This window comes from Protopterus annectens, chromosome 13.part0 (genome assembly GCF_019279795.1).
Source record: "Protopterus annectens isolate FY-2018-M chromosome 13.part0, PAN1.0, whole genome shotgun sequence".
NCBI lineage: Eukaryota > Metazoa > Chordata > Ceratodontiformes > Protopteridae > Protopterus > Protopterus annectens.
Window position 1 is genome coordinate 299,859,555 of NC_056747.1, and position 20,605 is coordinate 299,880,159.

Here is a 20,605-nt window from a genome sequence, read left to right on the forward strand (position 1 = left end):
AGTTCATTGTCCCCCTCCTTATGTTTGTGGGCATCAACTTTATCAAATTGTAGGGCAAGGTTTAGTCTCCTACAAAATAATTTAACCTCTTTGATGTTATCCACCAAATTGATTCCTGTAGTCGGGATAAACTTCATCCCCTTACTCATAAGATTATAAAAAGCTCAGTCAGTTGTTGTGTCTGTGTAGTTGTACACTTTGAATCCATTATATGTAGTCAAGATATTTCGATACTGTGTTGTATTACAATTAGCAATATTGTCAAACTGTTGATTGTTCACGACAGAACTCATGGAAACTGATCCATTCTCAAAATTACTAACTTCTCCATCAACAACACATGTTAAATAACTATCTTTGTTCATCTCTTTTGAACATTCCATTGCTGACGTACATTTCGGGCGGGAAAAAATCTGCCCCCCCGAAAATTTTCCTCCCTATATGAACCTTTTGACTGTTTCCTAAATTTATTAACACTATGTGTATCTTCCTGAGTCCTATCTGATGGCCATATATAGGCTCTATCTTGTTTATATAATTCAACATCTCTTGCCATTTTTCTGTTCTTCCTGTCAAATATATTCTGAGCCTTATTGTCTGCTACTGAAAATTGCTTACTATATAAGTCCTTCCACATGTCAAAATCTACATGCTTCAAAATATTATTGTTCATACATTCCAAATCACTTGCAAGCATAATAAGTTTTTCATCATGAAACTTAATTAATAACTTAATAAATGAAAAACCAAACTTGTCAAACAAATCATTAAATTCTTTCTTAGTTTCAAAATTGTAACTGATACCTAATGGTAACTTAAAGAACCTTATCCCTTTAGGTACAATTTTAGCTTGTAAACATTTTGACAAATATGCTGTATCAATTTTGGTATTTTTAAAAGCAATCAATTTTTTACCAAAGTCAAAAATTAAGTCTTTTAACAATGAATTTAATTGTCCTGAATACTTTGATTTAGTAAATTGTCCCTTATCAGCATCACTGAAGTCATAACTTTCTCCCAAAAACTGTTCAATAAGGCATTCATCTTGACTACAAATGGTATTCCGTTTTTTGCGTTCATTAACATATTCACTTCGCACAAATTTGTCCTTCTTGGGACTAGAAACAAAATGAAAAGCAGTACCTTTAGGAACGGTGCCCTTATTAACACGATTTTCCATCCGATTATTGTTCCCATAGGTCTTAACTGCAGGAATAGCCTTTGAGCGCGCACCCGTACGTTCTGCTTCCTGTCGCAGTTTGCCAAAACTAAAATCAAATGTAAAATCATGTAATGATGTACAATGAACTTGCTCATTCCTTGTAGGATGTAAATCCAATATAGGTGGTGAAGGAAAACACTCAGAGTGTGCGCCAAGCTGATCACCCTGACATTCGTTTGTATTAACCTGCATTCTCCCATTGTCCCTCAATAGCACTGGGAGCTCTCTATCCGGTGTTTGTAACAATGTACCACAGGACTGCCGAATCTCCAAGCCCGTGGCTTCACATGCACCTGGTTGAACTGATGTAACTTCGGTGCCGGTAATATTACCAACATGTGCTTTTTCCACGTTTGTACCGGCAGTTACTAAATTAGTAACTAGAGTTAATAACTGGTGTACTTCTTTCTGCAGTGCCGTAACATCGGCTCGTAGGTTGCCCAATTAATTTATAACTCTGGGTGAACCCTCACCGTCGTTGGACAATGAAGCTAGCTGATTTTCTTCGATACCCGCCATCTCAAATGGACAACTGCAACACAACTCGAGAATCAGCAACAATGTAACAAAATGATGGCAGGAAGGAAAATAAAAAGCCGCTCGACCAACAACGCTAAAATATTTTAATGAGTGTTAAGCGCTTTCAACTGATAAAAACAGTCTTCATCAGAACACATAAATTAACAAAAACACAGTATATATACTCTAACACCTTAATTAATTGGCAAAAACGCGCCAAAAGTCTAAAAGCAACAGTATTGCATTTAAAATAGTATATATTCATTTATACAAGTACACATATAAAGTGCGTATATAAATCCCTTACTATATTAAAAATCCATTACTATATATAAAATATAAAATTAATATAATATGCTAAATAAACTAATAAATATGATTCAATGTAAAATGGATATATAAGTGGATTGTATGTCTATTACTCTAATGTATATTACTCTAATTGCCCACTGCCCACCTTATTAATGTATGCTAACTCTAACCCAGGTCCTAACCCTAACTCTGCACTTTTTGTTAGAAAAACACCTTTCCATAACATTACCCCTATTCAGATGAATTATATCTGAATGTGTGGTTGAGTTTTTGTGATCAGATTACAAAAGGAAACTATTTGCTTCCTTTTGCAGTCTTTTTTCTTCCCTCAGTTTATCTTTAACTTGAACTTTGAAATGCCAGCCTAGATCACCTATGTTTCATACTTGTGAATGGCAACAAATTAACATATATTCGTTTTCATCTGGAGAGGTGGTATTGTGTCTCCTAATGGCTACCTCATGCTGTTTTGAGCTGCAATTTTGGGGCAGTTTGGGAGAAGGAGGAAGATCTATATTTGCCCTGAATGGGGGAGGTTACACGCCTCATCTCTTAGAAAAGGAATTGTCAAAGAGAAACAGAGAGAGAGAGAGAGAGACAGAGAGAGAAGCTTGTCTCTCTGTCAGAGAGGGGAAATACACATGGGAGGGGTCTGTAGTGCATTAAAGACTGAGTACCAGAGATGTTGACCTCTCAATTGGGAGAGAACTTGAACCAGGAGTTGTTCACCTAAGCTGTATTTAGAGTCATTTACCTGGACTGAATTGTGAGTCCCTTGTATACCATAGCTGAAAGGTATGATGACACAGTAACTAACCTGTACTGCAAAAAGAAAATATAAATAAAATACACTGGGGCTATAAATAATATTATTAATTATATGTATCACAGCACCAGTTATCACTGTAAATGGTCCATAAAGAATAACTCTCTTACTCAGTTAATGAAGAAATGCATATTTTTACACTGTTCCACCCTGACACCCTTTGCATGCACATCGCACACTCCAGTGCCCCATACATGAACATCATTATATGCCAGCATCCCGTATGTGCACATCTCCCCACCATGATAATGTCTGCATGTACACTGATATACGTCAGCAACTTATGTATGTATAGCATTAAATCCTAGCACTATGCGCATGTGTATGCATGTTTTGCAACTCTAAACTACATGCTATACATCATTACTCCCAAAGACACTATATATATATATATATATATATATATATATATATATATACTGTCATACTCATGCATAATGTGACACATGCAGTATTACACTTTTGTACCATATGCATGTATGTTATTACATGTCAGTGTACTATGCATGTATACACTGTTACATGCCAGCACCCTGTTCATTGCAGATCATTGCATCCCAGCATGTTATATACATATACTGTCCCAGGCATTAATACATATTCATTGTTTATAAGAGGAGGATCAGAAGGTAGTGGTATCTGTTCGAATATGAGAACCTAATTACTCACAGCTTCCTCCTTTACATGATGTCTGTCTGTCTAACAGTATCTATTCCCATGTTGTTTTCTTTAAGCTTGCTGTGCATTGCATATGTAAATATAATTTTGCATCAATTTACTTTAAATAACTTCACTGCAACACTTCTTGAATTCTGAGGTTATTTCTGTTTTCTTGTGTGAGCCATACTTAGCAATAACACAGGAGCCCTGTAGTGGGCCCTCTGTTGCACCATATTTCCAAAATGGGGCATCACCCAAAAACTCAAGAAAACAGCTGTCTACTTACTAGTCATGGCTGGAGTTAAAGTGAGAGATGGTGTGTTACCTTTCAAAATCTAGGCAAGATCAACCTGCACTGGGATTATAAAGAGAAGCCCCAGGAAGGAATGTCTGAGTGTGATTGGAGAAGGAGAAATTAGGAGAAGAAAGGGTTATGACATGCATGCTTAACCAGTCAGCATGATGCAAAAAAAAAAAAAAAAATAGATAACGGAAACAGGATGACTTTTATAGTTCCAAATGTGCATATAACAAGGCTGTAGAGGTTGTTACCCTTCAGGAATGTATTGGTGAGAGTACTTCTAATGGCTGTCCTTCAACAGATACATCATGCCAAGGAGGGAAGGAGAAGGTCATAAATATGATAACAGGATGGGTTAATAGACCTATTTAGACAATCTGAGGGCACGAAGTATGTATATAGTGGGAGAAAACAAAAGAAGAAGTAAGTTATGTACCTACAGTATCCACGAGGGTGAATTTAAAGGGTTACAAGTAAGAAAGAAGGAAACAAAAGAATGAACAATGACCAAGCGTTACAGCTAGATAAAGGAAAATACATGGCAGGAACAAGCCAGTTTTATTTCACCGAAAGGGTGACACTATTCTTGAATGCATTAGCAGACGAGCAGGTAAAATGCAGCTCCTCACTATAGATCAGAAAGGCATAGGACAGATAAATACAATGAAGGGAGTTTGCCTGTTACTCTTAGATGACAGCATCACTAATCAACACTCATACGGATTAAAGACGTAGTACCATTCTTTGCTTTAGGAATGACTAGCTAAACATTTCTGTCCCTCTGTCCTCCTGGAACCAGGCTACCTATGTCAGCTGGTTTAACAGTATTTTAAGTGGTGTTACTAGTACTTTTTTTTTTTTTAATTCTTGCTGTACTCAGAAATACAATCATCTAATTCACTATCTTGTTTTTAAACAAACATTATGATGTTTTTTCTCCTTGCTTTCTTTGTGTGTCCATGTTTGCAGATCTCCTACCTTTTTCCATGATTTGTACTTCATACTAAGAATTACTCTTTTTCTTTCACTTCTATATTCAGAGAATAAAAAATAACATAATTTAGGGGACACTGATTGGTCTGAACCCTCTTTTACATACTATGCCCCCTCTTTAACCTTGCATTCAATCTGTGATTATTATTGCTACTAATTTTTTATTTCACTAAAATTGCTCATAATGTTGTAGTTCATTTTTTAACTGCCTGACGTATGTTTATGCTACATGTATTTTACATATTCTGACTACATTCCTTATCTCATTCTAATAGTCGAGATAAAGTTCGATGCACAGTTTCTTTATTCCTTCTTAAAAGTCAGTATTTGAGGCACTCAACATTCTCTGCCAGTATCATTTGAAAACTGTAATATGACTAGTTTATCTGTTTTGCTCAGCTGCCAAATGAAGTGATAGGTAGCCATAAGGTTTTGTAGTTTCCTGTTCTAGCAACTCCTTTCTGACCACATGCAGTTCACTAATGTCTCTTCTGCTTTTACTCCTGGTCTTACTCATGTCTCCTGTTATACATGCTTTCCTATTAGGCTTAACTATCACTTTCCCAGACCTAAAGCTTTAAGTTCCTCTTATAAGATTACTACACTTTGTGTGAATGTGTGTGCTTGTGTATAAGTAAATATATAAAATATGATATATACAAATAAATAAATGGCATTGTTTGCTTAGCCAAGCTTTACTACACTAAGTAATGGTTAAAAAATTACATCAAAGTCTGTTTTGTTAATGTTATCATTTCATCAGCCCCCAAGCAGCTTGTTTGCCATCTGTCTGTTCTATTCACTTCCACTGCTAATAATGTTATGGAGTAGCAGAGAGGAGTTTTTGATCATTGGATCATAATGGTTTACTGTTGTGCAGAATGGTATTTAGTGCTGGACAAGAAGATGGATGCTGGATAATTTTACAGGTGGTAGCTGTGCATATATTAGGTGATGGGGTAGTTCTAACCATTTTAGGCTATTTTTAGTGCTATACAGGCATGGTTTATACAAGAGATATTTGCTGCAAATTTAGTCAGTTTATTATAGTATTGTTCAACTTTTGATTTTTGGATGCCTGGAGGTTAGTAAGGACAGGAGCACAGTAAAGAAGTGAAGGTAGGAGGTAGGTAGTGCAAGTGTAGTTTTGCTTGTGTTGGTGAGAAAGTTTTTGTCTTTGTAAAGAATCCATAGTTTTTCATGGATTTTTTAATACAATTTTTATATGCACGTCAGATTTAAGATTATCATCCCTAATAACTTACTATGAGAAGTGACTTCAATGGTTGTATTATTAAGAGAGAGGATTTTTAATTTTGTTTTTTCATGAGAGAGGGATTTAGGGATAAAAGAAGCAGTTTTTTTGGGGGGTTGCAGATGAGTTTGTGAGTTACAAAGTTATATTTCAGTAGCTGTTAAAGCTTTCTGGGTAATTTTTTGGAGATGTGCCAGGTTGTCTGATATGCATAAGAGTGTGGAAACATCTGTGTATTGTATTAGGGAGGTCCGTTCTGTAGATGTGTGGAGAGTGTTAGTGAGAATGTTAAAGAGAAGGGGACCAAGGTTAAAGCCTTTGGTACACCAGTGGTGACTGGGAGGGATGGAGAAAGGGAGGAGTGCCATTTTACTGGCAGGTACCAGTTGGTCCAGTAGCTTATATGGTTTTGTTCTGTATGATCAAAAGTTTTTAATGTTTAAGTGAAAATAGTGGCTAAAATGTTTGAACATACAGAGTACAAAACATAATAAATATTGAACTGAAAAATATTGAGAAAGGAAGACTATTTCCTCTCCCAGTATGAAAACTAATCTCGCCCCCCCCCCCCCATATCACTAATCACAAATTCATCTGAATAGTGGCATTGTTATGGAATGTTTTTTAATTAGGTAAGGTGTTGTGTTAAGGTTTGTTAAAGGGTGACGTTAGGGTTATGGGTAACACCCATTATTAAGGAGATTCGGGTTAATTTACTTTCCCACTCAGACGGTTACTGGATCAGACAGAAGTTTCATTAGAAAATCTGGTAATCTTTTTTCGGCTAGGCCAGGTCAGGGGCAAGAAGCAAGGTTACAGGCAGCTGCAGGATTTTAAAATAAATATTTTTAGTTAAATTTGCAATGGGATGGCACAGCATCCAAAACTGTTTTCTCTCTAGTTTATAACTGCTGAGTGCTAGAGTAGGTCCCACCTCTCCCATGACCCTGAAATGGATTAAGCCAGTAAATGGAAATGAATGAACGAAATGCTGAAAACTATTGCTCATCTAATAATTAGTATTTAGCATAGCTCCAAAAATGTACACTTGTACTCATCAACCACCTAATTATGTTTCTTATTTATATGCAGAAAATGTATATTAAGGTCTAAGGGCACTTCCATGGCATTATCAGCCATTTTAGTTCTAACATACGCCATTGGGCGTTGAAGGTGGGGTACAAAGGAGGCAAAGAATTTAATAATGTGACTTCCAGCTTGGTTATGCCCTAGTTTTCCATGTCTTTCCCCATCCAAGATTCCCTCCCTTCCTACTGTGGGTGCTTCTTGACTATTTTGTCTACCTCTGACCAAGGCTATATTGAGCTCTGTAGTCATACTATTTAATCTAATGCAAAATGTTTAATTCTTGGGTTGCTGTTTCAGTATGTTTGGAACATTATATATTTTGGCTTTTTATTCATAATTCTAAGATAAGGGTTGAGGGTTGGCATAATTGTCAAGGTATTTACCTCACAGATATAAGGTACAAGGTTTGAGTCTCACCCTTGAAGGAAATTGGCTAGGCTTAAAATAGAACAGCAAGGGCAGCTAATTTAGTACTTCCTATGAGTCTATTATTGATTTGTATATGTAACAATAATTTATTCATGCTGCATCGTATTCCAGAATGCTTAATTCTTAGACATTTTTGTGTACCATAAATATTTGTATATCTTGTGGATGATCTTATAATACAGACATTATTAGTTGCTGTCTGGTATAGTTTATAAGCATTGTTAAATGCTATTCCAATCTAGAGACGTGCAGTATGTTTTTTGTCAAATGTTTGCTGCAATAGCTTTATTATAATGTATGAGAAGGCCTTCTTATGAAAGAAAAATGACAACTATAAAGTCTTGTACTGCTGTTGTCTTGGTGATGAAGACAAAGTGACAAGGATAAGGTGATTGAGCAGTGAATCTCAATGTAGTTAGCAGTACTTTGTTTTATGCTTTCAAAAAGACCAAATGAATTAGAGCAAAAAAGTACGTCTATCATGAGTGTCTGTAAAACTTTATCAGTCATTAAAGAAATGTCATTTAAATTATGGAAGCTCTGAGGTTAGACCATTTTTCAAAATCAGGATCAGCAAGACCTCATAAGGTTCCATTAAATTTCATAATATTACTTCCTATATTTTCTGTTTTACCTGCATGGGAATAATTGATAAACTGACAGAGCTGTATTGTTGAAAGTGTGTTATTTGATATGCTTGTTTCTGGTCTTAAATTTCTCATGTCTTCATTTATAAAATTACAGCTGAGTGGGACTCCTAACTTCACTAAGGAGGTGCAAATTATTGCATTACCAAAGGAGGATCATGACATCCCTGTTAACACCACTTGTGAAGTTGCCGGCTGGGGAAAAACAGAGAAAAGGCGCTCATCCAAAGTCCTAATGGAAGTAGCTGTGCCTGTTATTAGCAACAAGACCTGTATGAAGTATTTCCCTACTCTGAATAATACTATGGTGTGTGCCAATGCACCTCCATCAAAGAAGGATGCCAGTAAGGTACTGCAGTAACTTACTTTACTAGTAAAAATTATGAAAAGTGAAAAGTGTTAGGATCTTTATACCTAAAGCTAGAAAGGGTTAAATACTCTTGACATTCCCAAGTTATTTAATAGCAGATTGTTATTCTAAGGTAAGGTCTATAATTCTGAAGATTCTCTAACCAGAATCGAAGTCCAGAAATGAGAGGATGAATTAAGTTGCAATCTGTAAACAATTGTGGTTCCAATAAGCAGAAAGTACTATAATTTAGTATTGGATTATATTATAACAACAACTTGTTTGTGGCTGTATGCTGTTGATCCTAAAAATCGTAGGCACCGTATTCCAATGCTGACCATTCATCATGGCCAGTGAAGCAAACAGTGGATCTTAATATTTACAACAGACGAGCTGTGGCTGCTCTGAACATTGTCATATCCATTCGTGGTATTAACAGAGCAAAAGACAGTGAGAAAAGTGATCAAATAACCAATTACTTCTGGTGTGAGACTACTCACCATCACCACTGCCCTCCTTATTTAATCTTACTGGGGAAGAATAAATAAATATACAGAGAGTGCAATCATGTTCCTCCATTTGTACCTCTTTCATGAATTATTCCATATTGTTTTTGTTTATATGATCATGATTTATTGATTATCCCCGGGATTCATGAAGCTCGACGCAAGGCCGGCGTAAGGCTTGCGCCAGCGGTGCAGTGAATAGCCGGTGCAGTAGCGCCATATACATATTAATGAGAGTGCACCGGAATCACAGACACGTGCGTAGTGTGCGTGGCGAGCCCAGGTAGGATGCGTCTGGAGGCGTGTCTAAGCCGGCATGAGGTGAGCAACCTAATGTGCTGACAGCCACGGTCCGCCCACAATAGTAATGGCAGCAGCCAGGTCCCGTGCAGAATGAAACGCACGTACAGTATGCAACATAGTACCCGTCCCAAATTAACGGAGAAGCAAATACAAGCCACGAAGGCATAAGTGTACCCGTCCAAGGAGCAAAGGATACGCATAAGACCACGTTCGTCCCGCAATGCACCGTCAGTGTTTACACTCAGAGAAGGTGTACAGCCGCATGTCAGCGCCGCACCGACATAGGAGCAGCGATTAAGGTCACCACCTGGCCCACTTTGGTTGGGGCAGTCGCTCTATGGCCAGTTGTGTCCCGAAAAAGCGTATTAGAAATGGCTGATGTGCTACGATTGTAGGACACAATGATATCCCGTATTTAATGTAATGGTAGCATGAATTGGTTATTTCTGTAACAGAAATACCTAAATGACACAAGAAACAGAATAAGCAAGCAAATTGCCACAACAATAAGCTTATATTTAGGCAAACAAGTGAAGTTCTATGCTATATAGTGACCGTGTGTATGTGTCGGCCTGTAAAGTCAGATGTGAGTCCCGGAAATATCCCAGATCGGAAACTGGAAAAGGTGGAAACCCCAGTAGCGACATGGGCATGGTCACCAGGGTTACCTGCTGTCCCAATGTGCCATGGACAGTCCCTGATTGGACAGTTGTGTCCCTGCAACAATCGGAAAAATGGAAAATGACCTCCGATCCCCTGCCAAGAAAATTCCCGCAATATACATGTAATAGTAGCATAAAACATATACATTACTATATGAAACACAGACATGGCATAAGAAAATAAATAAGGAACCCAAATGCTTACAGAATAAGCTTATAGTATGGCAAACAAGTGAAGTTCTGTCAACTGCACTAGCCGTGGGTATGTGTAGTCCTGCAAATTCCGAAGTTTCCACATAACATGCCCCACTATGGGCATTGGAAAAGGTGCCAACCATAATGGTCACAAGCAGTAGTGAGAGTACATAGCCGGGTAGCTGTGTTGACATAACAACAGTAAGGAAGCAAGATACCTCAAACACAGGCAAACATGTGCATAGCAACATATCCCACACCCAGCAACGTCTCTGTTGCATACACTGGATGGCGTATGATGAAGTGTAATATCCAGAAGCAGAACCCATGCATTTGGATGTACTACACAATAGCCTCATTGTACATGTCAGTCCCACCCATGTATACCTCTGCACCCAAACCTGCTAGCATCCGTGTGCAGCTATACAACCACACACAATGTGCATACCTGAAATGTGGTAAGATGTTTGTGTTAGGCAATGCCACGCGGGCAAATCATTACCCACATGTCACCAACCCACCGCAGGTACAGATATGTAAATGGCTGCATGTGAATGTGTCAGCAGAATGTGTACATCCCGCATGTAGTATGTACCCGTGCAAACCAGATAGGTTTGCATACGACACGGTGCACATAACTGTACACATGTGGACAAGTCGGGTCGTTGGACCACCGCATCGATGATTATCTATGCAGTGAAGTCGATCACATATAGCGGAACAGGTGCCTACCAAACAGGACGTCCTAACAGGGTGCTACAGGCAAAGAAGGTGAAGCTGGGACATCACACGTGGAGAGTAGCGTTGCTGGACGGACAAATACACACGGTCAAGGTAAAGGACGGAACAACATGCATATGGCCGGATGGATGTTGTTCGAAAAATATATAGAAACACATATGAAGTTCCAGTTTAGACTCGAAATACTATATAATGCATTGAATTGTACCGTACAATATGGCAGTAGAACTAATCCTGCATGTAATTGGTGAAGCTAAGCTGTAGTGTGATGGAATTCTGAACCTGGCAGTAAGCAGTACAGCAGGCTCATGTCTGTCAGCATTAATTATTTGCTGGGTTACAGAACAATAAATGTATGTACATGCATAACAGCACTCCTTCCCCAGAGGAGGATGGCCTTGTGAGCTCTATCGAAGATAACAGTACAACTCCTTACCAGAGAGACAAAGCAGCGTATTAAGAAATTAACTGTCCACTGTATCGGAACAGTCTAGGGTCCTTGAAACAGCTACAATCACAGAAGGACACTGTAATGTACAAGGTGCCTTGCAAGGCTGTGTTATTCCCATGGGAAAACATTTTAAAAGCACGACCCCAGCACCCACGTATGTATAGACTATTGCGGACCATAGTGATGGAAATGCCCTGTGACCGACCACGTCAGTAAGGTGGGCAAAAGCTGATTGTAAACACTATATAAAGAAACTGCTTACTGTATAGAGTCAGACAAAACACACATACTTGGACTGTATATTATTTAGCCTGCCTGTGTACACTACTAAAACTTTCCGAACCCGAGCCTCCTGTGTTATCGGCTGTCACTTAGAAAAGCCTACTGATAACTACAGTCTGGTTTTAACAACTTATTTCACATTGTGATCCTTGTAATCTGAATTCCCTTGGTAAGCTACAGGTCAGAGTGCATGGGTGGTTAGACATCTGCGCTGGAGAATATGCATAAATGGTTCTTCTTGAATGAAAAGACCTCCGACTGAATTGTTGTGTGTAAAGAGGCTGTTTACTGTCTGATCTGTGGCTGAAAAGCGGGAAACTGGATCCCAAGAAGAAAACGTGCAGCCTTAAACAGGAGGCCCAGGTAAGGAGTGTTTGCCTTTTTGTCTCTATTGTAGATCAGGGACCAGACTACATTGTGTTTCTGTTAACAGTAGTGATAGCGGGTCGAAGACCTACCCACATACTGTTAAATCTGAACATAGGTCAGGGGAACACACAGCAGAGTAAATAGTGATTGTAGACACTACAGTGGATACAGGGAAGGAGACACCACGTGGTATGACAGAAGGGTACGTAGCAGTCATGTAGAGGATATGGGAGATTATTGAAGAAACAGATCATGTGATCCGTGTTTGACGGGTGGCGTGAAGAATATGCAATCGCAGAAAGCACATAATGTGAGTTACGCAGCAAAATGGGGTAATAAATATGACATTGATGGTATATTACACAAAATATCGTTACTGAAACATTGTAATCCCTGAAAATTTGATGCACATGTTCCAGGGTAAACACCTGTTCCACCCTGAGAGGGACAGTCCCTCTTTGGCCAGCCGTGTCCTGTAAACAAACCGAACAAATGGCAAATGTCCTGATATCTCAGGACAAACATTTCCCAGATATCTATCAAAATGGTAGCATAAAACAGTAAATTTGTATGTGGAACAGCAAAATATAATAATAAACAGAATAAGCAACTGAAATGCTACAACAATTGGTCGCTCTCCTGGCAAAACGTGAATTCCTGTCCTATGTACTGGCCGTGGGTATGCATTTTCCAGGAAAATTACACGTTCCGAACACTAATGTGCCACATTGTGCATTTGAAAAGGTGGCAGCCCTAAGATGTGCAGGCGACAAAACAGCGACAATTGGGTATCCGTCATGCACATCGGTGGACTGAGGTAGTGTACCGAAGGGAACAGAACACTACAAATGGCTAAGCATCATGCGTACACAGAGAAGATCATAATACAGTAGTACCGATAGCCCCCACAATCCCCTACCACCTCCGATACCACATCCAGGATATTAAGCGGGAGGGCAGGCTAGTCCCCACACGTTATCCTGTGGCAACAGAGGTAGCACAACGAACAAATGTAACAGAAGCTATTGAAACCACATCCCGAACACGTAACATACCTAGGGACACCCGGTAAGAACACAGTACTAAAACAGAGTGAGGATATCTGTCAATTAATTGAAGTACCGAACCCTCATGCAGGACAGGAAGGCCAGGACCCAACCCCGTGGCGTATAGACCGTGGACACCAGAAGATATCTGTAAAGTCATAGAGAATTCCCCATCCACAAAGTAATCGCTATTCACCATATCTCCTGATCGGAAACCAAAAGGGGAATGGCGGATGGTACAGTATGTACAAGCTGTAAATCATGTAAGAATACTTAGGGTAGCGTTGGTGCCAGACCCACACACTATATTCAATGCTATGAACATGCCACAGAAGTATCTTACCGTGGTACATATAAGCTATGCTTACTTTGCAATACCTATACATCCACATAGTCCGTATTGCTTTGCATGTACAGTCAGGGTGACAGATACAGCCATACCCGGCTATCGCGGGGATACTGTGAAAGTACAACGATATTCTCACAGGGGATGGCTAGCTACATTCGGTGTTAACTCCAGCCGGGGCCAGTCAAGTTCTACTTTATTTGGATGATATTCTGCTTGCGGCCCCTACCCAGCAGCAATGTATGGAAGATACAATAGCATTATTGAGATAATCAGCAGAACAGGGACATAAAGTAAGCAAGCATAAATTGCAACTACAGAGAATACAGGTCAATTACCTGGCATATCTGGTATCCAAGTAGGGTAGAACATCACATCACGATAGGAAGGTAGCAATATAATAAGCACCCAAGCCAACTAACAAGAAGGGAATGATGTCCTGTCTGGGCCGACTAACATTTGTCAAATCTGGATACCCAACAATGCTGTGGAATCCGCTGTATTGTTTGCCTTAACCTTTAATACACCTATGGCAGCACAACACATACTACACTGGATTACAGTAGCAGAAACAGCGTTCTGCAGACTAGAACGATTGATAGCCTCAACAGCTGTAGTAGGTCTCGTGAATAATCATAACACATGTTGTCAGACCGTAGATTGTAAGCGGAGATATATGGCGTCAGTCTTGATGCAACAGCAGGGAAGTAAGCAACGCTACATAGCTGACTACTCATTGCAGTTGGACACTGTGGCATGGTCAGTGCCACATTGTGTACAGGCAGTTGTTGTAGCACCCATGGCAGTACAGGCCCGGCCGTAATGTTACTAGACCACCCTCTCACTGTGAGAATGTCTCATGCAGTTGCGATCAGTCTGCTGCAAGAGAAGATAGCATTCCTGACCCGTGCTAGACATTTGTCATGTTTGACCATACCACTGAGTCAACCTCATATGGTGATTGAGCGTTGTACAACATGAAACCTATCAGCGTCACGTCCGACACCTGTGTATGGCACACCACACAGTTGCCTATACGAAATGGATTAAATAACTACACACAGACATGATATCACTGATATACCCTTAGATGATGCAGAGGTGACAGTTAATGTATGCGGATCATGTAGACAGAGTCCTACAGGAATGAATCAAGTAGGTTATGCAGTAGTTATTGATAATGACATTGTAGACGGCCAAACCCTGCAGCATAACGTGTCTGCTCAAGCAGCAGAATAGATAGCTTTAACACGTGCTTGTACTGTAGCGGAAAACTGATGTGTGGACATATGTCCCGATAGTCAGTCTGTTGTCTGTGCAGTGCATGTTTATGAGCAGCAGTGGAAGAATAGGGGAATGATAACATCCACCGGTAAACCGATTAATCATGCGCATTCGATCTTGAATGCATTAGACTCCATGCAGTTACCCACTGAAGTAGGTAATTGTAAATGTGCAGGGCATAGAAAGCAACAGGATAACAGTAGGAAAGGTAAGGCATGAGCTCATGCACCTGCAAAACAAGCAGCCTCACAGTTGGAAAGTGTTTGTGTGAATGAGGAATGACAAACCTCAGACAGTTTAGATGTAGAAACTGTACAAACAATGCAAACAGCAACTACGAAAGCAGAAAAGCCGACGTGGTTATGGCGAGGAGCAATCCTTGAACACGGACTGCACATATCCACAGTGAGAAAGCCAATATTAACGTCTAATGTATTCAGATATGCGGCTTTGTGGAGCCATGGGTAGAGACATGTCTCAACAGGGGGGATGGTACATTTGGTTAACAGAATACCCCTAACATACGGAATTACGAACCACATACAAACCTCATGAGCAGCGTGTCACGTTTGCAGTAGATATCATGCACAGGGAGTATTTAAACCGAAGGGAGTGAGTTTACCTACACCACCATAACCGTTCCGTACTATTTGTATGGAGTTCATACATCTGCATAAATGTGAAGGGAACAAATACTGTTTAGCGATTACACATATATATAATCAAAATGGGTAGAAGCATTCCCAACCATTAATCCGGATGCAGCAGCAGTGGCAAAGGTGCCAGTAAAATAAAGTATCCCTAGATCTGGCATGCTGTAAAGAAGCTACAGTGACAATAGAACACATGTAGTGAACCAGACAATCACGCAACCTGGGGGATTACTTCGTATTACCATGAATGTAAATTGCATGTACAACCCACACTCAGCACGACTGCTGGCGCCGTAGAATGGGATCCCGAGAAATAAGTAGAGGAGGTTGGTGGGTGACATCCAGATGAGTTACATGTGCTGTCTACCTCTAGCATTGCTGAGCATGACAACAGTTCCAAATGTAAAGTGCTGCACCCACTTCGAAGTAGTATGTGGAATGGCATATCATGTGCCAGAGTGGAAAGCTGTCATGCCTGCAGAGCGGTCGATGACTCAGTAGCAGGTGACATGAGAGGATTGTTGACTAGTAACACTGTCCTTCAGTTAAAGTCTGTTACAGATAAGAGCAAACGAAGACGGACGCATAGCTGACACCAGTATCCTGTGTGTATGTCACTGTTATCCAAAGAACATTATTGCCAAGTGGACATTGCGAAGGTCTGTACCGGGTACTGTTGGCAGCGCCTACCGCAGTAAAGTTTGCAGAGAGGTCGTCCTGGGTCCACCTCACATTTCTCAACTCGGTAAAGGATATCAAGTCTGATTGACATCTTGTAGCTGATATACCAAAGAGCCTGAATCACCCGGCCAAGACTGTATAACAATACAAAGCAACCCCAAAGACATTTATGTTTGCTGTCCTAATGATTATACACCTATTAACCATGTTTGTGTTTACTTTACATTTTCTGGGACCTTACCTGCATATAACTACACGGATACAAATACTGATACGTGATGAACTGGCCACAGAGTGTCTTCCACACTTCAACAGATACCTAGGCATGCCGTGTGCATATAGAGACTAGGAACACTTTAAATTGCTGTGTTTGTACTGCCATACCTACATCATATGGAGGACTTCCGATGCATGTTGTCCCCTTGGGGATAGATTGAGACTTGTGAATATCTACACTTTGATACAGGTTCTGTGAGATCACAGGACAACGTGGCAATGTACTTACCTGTTACACAAAAAGGAATTGTATGTTATCATAAACATGATACAGTTTCAGTTGTTGGGAGTATTTGTAACATAACTGTGTCTTACGAATGTCATATAACAGCCAAAGATCACAGTACTACTTGTAGCACCATTCCTAATTTGTATTGAAACATCATGAGAACAATGTTGAAGGATGTGCAGAAACATCCTGAATTGTATAAACAGTCCTCTGTTAGAGACAGGAATATGTTACATGCAGAGGTAACCCGCATCAGTAGTAAAGTAGAATATTGTTATGTTGTTTGTGGGAAATAAGCATATCAATGGTTACCTGGGAATTGGTCCGGCAGTTGTTATTTGGGTTATCTGGCTCCAGTCACATGACATACTGTACAATTGCCTGTGGGTGCGAAATGAACTATAACACATATAGCTCGAAGAACTGGGAACACAGTCGAGAAACCTACTAATCCAGTGGGTGAAATGGAAGCTGTTCTGACATTCCAGTCTTCTGCAAGAGATAAAGGAATATCGATTCATATGGACTTGAGTGACAGCGTCACAACCTGGGCTGGAACACTCCCAGCTTCTGGAGTAGTGAAATCAATCAGGGAACAGAGGAAGTTATCAAAACCTGTCGGAGGAAGGATGAATGTGACTTTCCGCTCTTGAACATGTGACTGATGAACTGGATGCAATGAGAACTGTTGTGTCACAAAATGTAATAGCGCCGCGACTGCACCGTGGCGCTGAGAATTATGCGTCTTGGCGCTTACTGAAGAAGATCGCCGTGTCCAACTACCACATGAAGAGACCAAAAGCAACGCCCACCTAGAGGTAATATAGCAGGTGTCATCCATGGCGGAACCAGGCCCAAACCCACTGTCGAACCATTTCCACAAACCATTGGGTGGATGGGGTCAGTCATACTGAATATCATGATTGCCATTTGTGTTGTTCTGCTCATATTGGGAGCATGTGTCTAGTGCGGGATACTGTGCATGTAAGTATTAGTCAGGGACTCTGGCGACATACCTGTACCCGAGACTATGTATCAAGACCTGTAGTGGTATTTGTCAATAGAAAATGCAATCCTACTTGCAATGTACAACAAATTACTTGCCTAGTTAAGCGTTCCACAGAGGAAGAGGCTAGGGAATGAAATAATGTTGTATATGTTTCTGGATAGAGTAGAAGCAATCAAAGGAGGGAGAATGTTAGCAAAATACATATTTAAACATATATATGACGTGCAACTTTAGAAGCAAATAGTGTATAATGCATATTATTCTACCTGACAATATGGCAGTACAGCTTCTCATGCATGTAATTGCTTGTAGTGTAGCTGCAGTGTGATTGAACCCTGACCCTAGCAGTAACCAGTGCAGCAGGTGTATGTCAGTCAGCATTACTCATCTGCTCGGTTACAGAATAATACATGTATGTACAGGTATATCTGTCATCCTTCCACTGAGGAGGATAGGCTTGTGAGCTCTAACACAGAGTACAGCTGCTCAGCAGAGAGACACAGGAACCTAGTAGGACACGGAGTGAGGACTGGATATGAACAGTGTTGGAACCGTGACAGAGCAGAATTTACTGAAGTACAGTCTAAGTGAATATGTGGCTCGCAAGGTTGGGCTATCCTCATGGGAAAACATGTAATAAGCATTACCTGAGCACTGTTGTAGGAATACAATGTTCTGTACTCTAGCAATGTAAATGCCTTGTGACTGACCACATCATTAATGTGTGCAAAAGATGATAGTATACAGAATGCTCATACAGATGTAACATGTATAGAGTTGAACAAATGTCTAAACTTTTACTGCATACTCCTTTGCCTCCTGCTGCACAGTAGTAAAATGTTATTAATCCCAGCTTCCTGTGTTAATGAGTGTCATTTTGAAAATATGAATGAGTGTTACAGTTTGATTTAAAAGACTTAATTGACAGATGTTTACGTTCTAGCATGGGAATAGGTCAAGCCAACCATCACAATGTCCATGTGTACCACATACACACAGCCAGTAACACGCAGTAGTAGTGCATGAAGGCATACGACTGTGGGAATAGTACAGGACATATGGCACGTGCCAAGTGCAGATGCATGACACAAACCCCAGGATGGGTGTCCCTGCAAAGAGGAACATGTGCCAACTACACCTCCCACAGATGTACCGGCAATAAAAACACATGGCAAACACACAGACACACTACTGTCCAACACATGACTGCAACAGAGCCTGGTCAAACACCAACATGAAGCATGCACAAACAGGGACTTGAGTAATGTTTGCCTTAACACCCCCCCCATAGGCCAAAGAAGAATAGAATGGACATATGCATGTAATGCTGTGAAGGATGTGTGGTAGTCCTCAGTATCACAGTGTTAGGGACACAGATACACTGTCATCAGCGGTGACGTATGTGCAGCGTACACAGCATACCTGCATGTAATACAGAGGACAATCATGTGCCACAGAAATATACAGTGGCGAAAGAGTATAGTGGATAGACAATTGTACATGTGACAAACTATGAATATAGGTTCACACGTCCATAGGTACAGGGTAGGCCATCGTCCCAGGCCCAGCCATAATACTACACCATAGTTAGGATGACTTTGCCAACCTTCTGTGCTTCAGATGAAATACCCATGATATTGCTGTATCTCCGTCAAGCACTGATAATGATGTAATCCCTGGCCTATACCTGCAATTCTCCATCCAATGGACAACATAGCTGCGAACAAGGCTAGGAAGGATGTCTGTCTCACATGTACTGTGATGTAGATCCACAGCATAATGAGTGTCTGGGTGATATATGTGTCACTCAAACACATCCCATTAATGACCGTGACAAGGTAAATGTCACCTGCCCTAGTGGTTCTGAGGGATGCGGATACAGTAGGTGAAGCATACACATGACATATGGGTTGACATGGCCTCGTATGTCAGGCACAGGTCAACACTAAACAGCAGGTATGTGGCGTGATGTGGCAGGGGTCCTACAAGTGGGGCAGCATTACACAAAATGGTGTCATCCTGCATCTGTACAACAATCAACCTATGTGGGCTTCCCAGCTGCTGTAGGTGTATGGTCAGATACAGTCTGAATGGGGCAATGTAGTAGATCATAGGTGTAACACGTAATGGGTACAAGGAGACAATGACCTAGCCTGATGTAGATGTGAATCCCTGCACCAACAGGTGGGCAATGTAGAAGACCCACACAACCACGATAACAGCGTGTGTGTGGAATGAATGGTGACCGTCAAACACTGTCCCTGATCCTGGTAATCACCCTGTGCTGAGTGGACAGCCACCTATATGCTGGACAGGGGTGACCTAGTAGTTCTCCACAGGTATGATGTTGCATTACGTCGCATTTAGCTGTGGGACATGTCCCTGACAGCAGATATGCATACCTGGGAGGCCCCTTGAAGGATATCTGTGTCAGATGTCTGTCCCACTATGGCACCTGTTTTGCAGTCATCTACAAACACTGTTGCCCATAGCACCCCTGTGTGTGCCTGTACCGTGAAAATGTAGGTGTATGACAGGAGTGCAGACATGGAAGGGCCCCATGGGACACCACTTGTGACAGGCAGTAGGTCTGACATGCTGCCAGCAACTATGACCGTGTGGGTTGTGTCACATAGACAGTTTACAACACATTCTGTGATGTGCGTGTTCACATCCCAGCCAATGGGTTTATCAACGATACCTGAGGGGGGTAATGTGATGAAGGGCTTTGCCAGGTCGAGGTAGGCTGTATGGACTGCAACACCCCATCAGTGGCCTCGGCGACTGTCCCGAAAATGTCAACCATGCTTTAAAGGCATGAACCGCTCCTGAACAAGACAAACCGTGTGTGATGCAAAGTATGTATGTCCCCTATGCAGTCATGTACGAGCCGCAGTATGATCCCTCCCCATGTCTTTGCAGATAGGTCTCCTCAGGGTAATGGGACAGTAATAACCAGCCTCAGTGGAG

The 20,605-nt window shown here is 40.8% G+C and overlaps 1 protein-coding gene across 1 annotated transcript in view; it reads left to right on the plus strand.

The window, feature by feature from the left end:
• LOC122787268 (chymase-like) overlaps window positions 1-20,605 on the plus strand; it is a 240,637-nt gene that overhangs the window by 183,197 nt on the left and 36,835 nt on the right. The window contains exon 4 of the mRNA XM_044053888.1: window positions 8,351-8,602. Within this exon, the coding sequence (XP_043909823.1) occupies window positions 8,351-8,602 (252 nt within the window). The remainder of the gene's footprint in view (window positions 1-8,350; window positions 8,603-20,605) is intronic.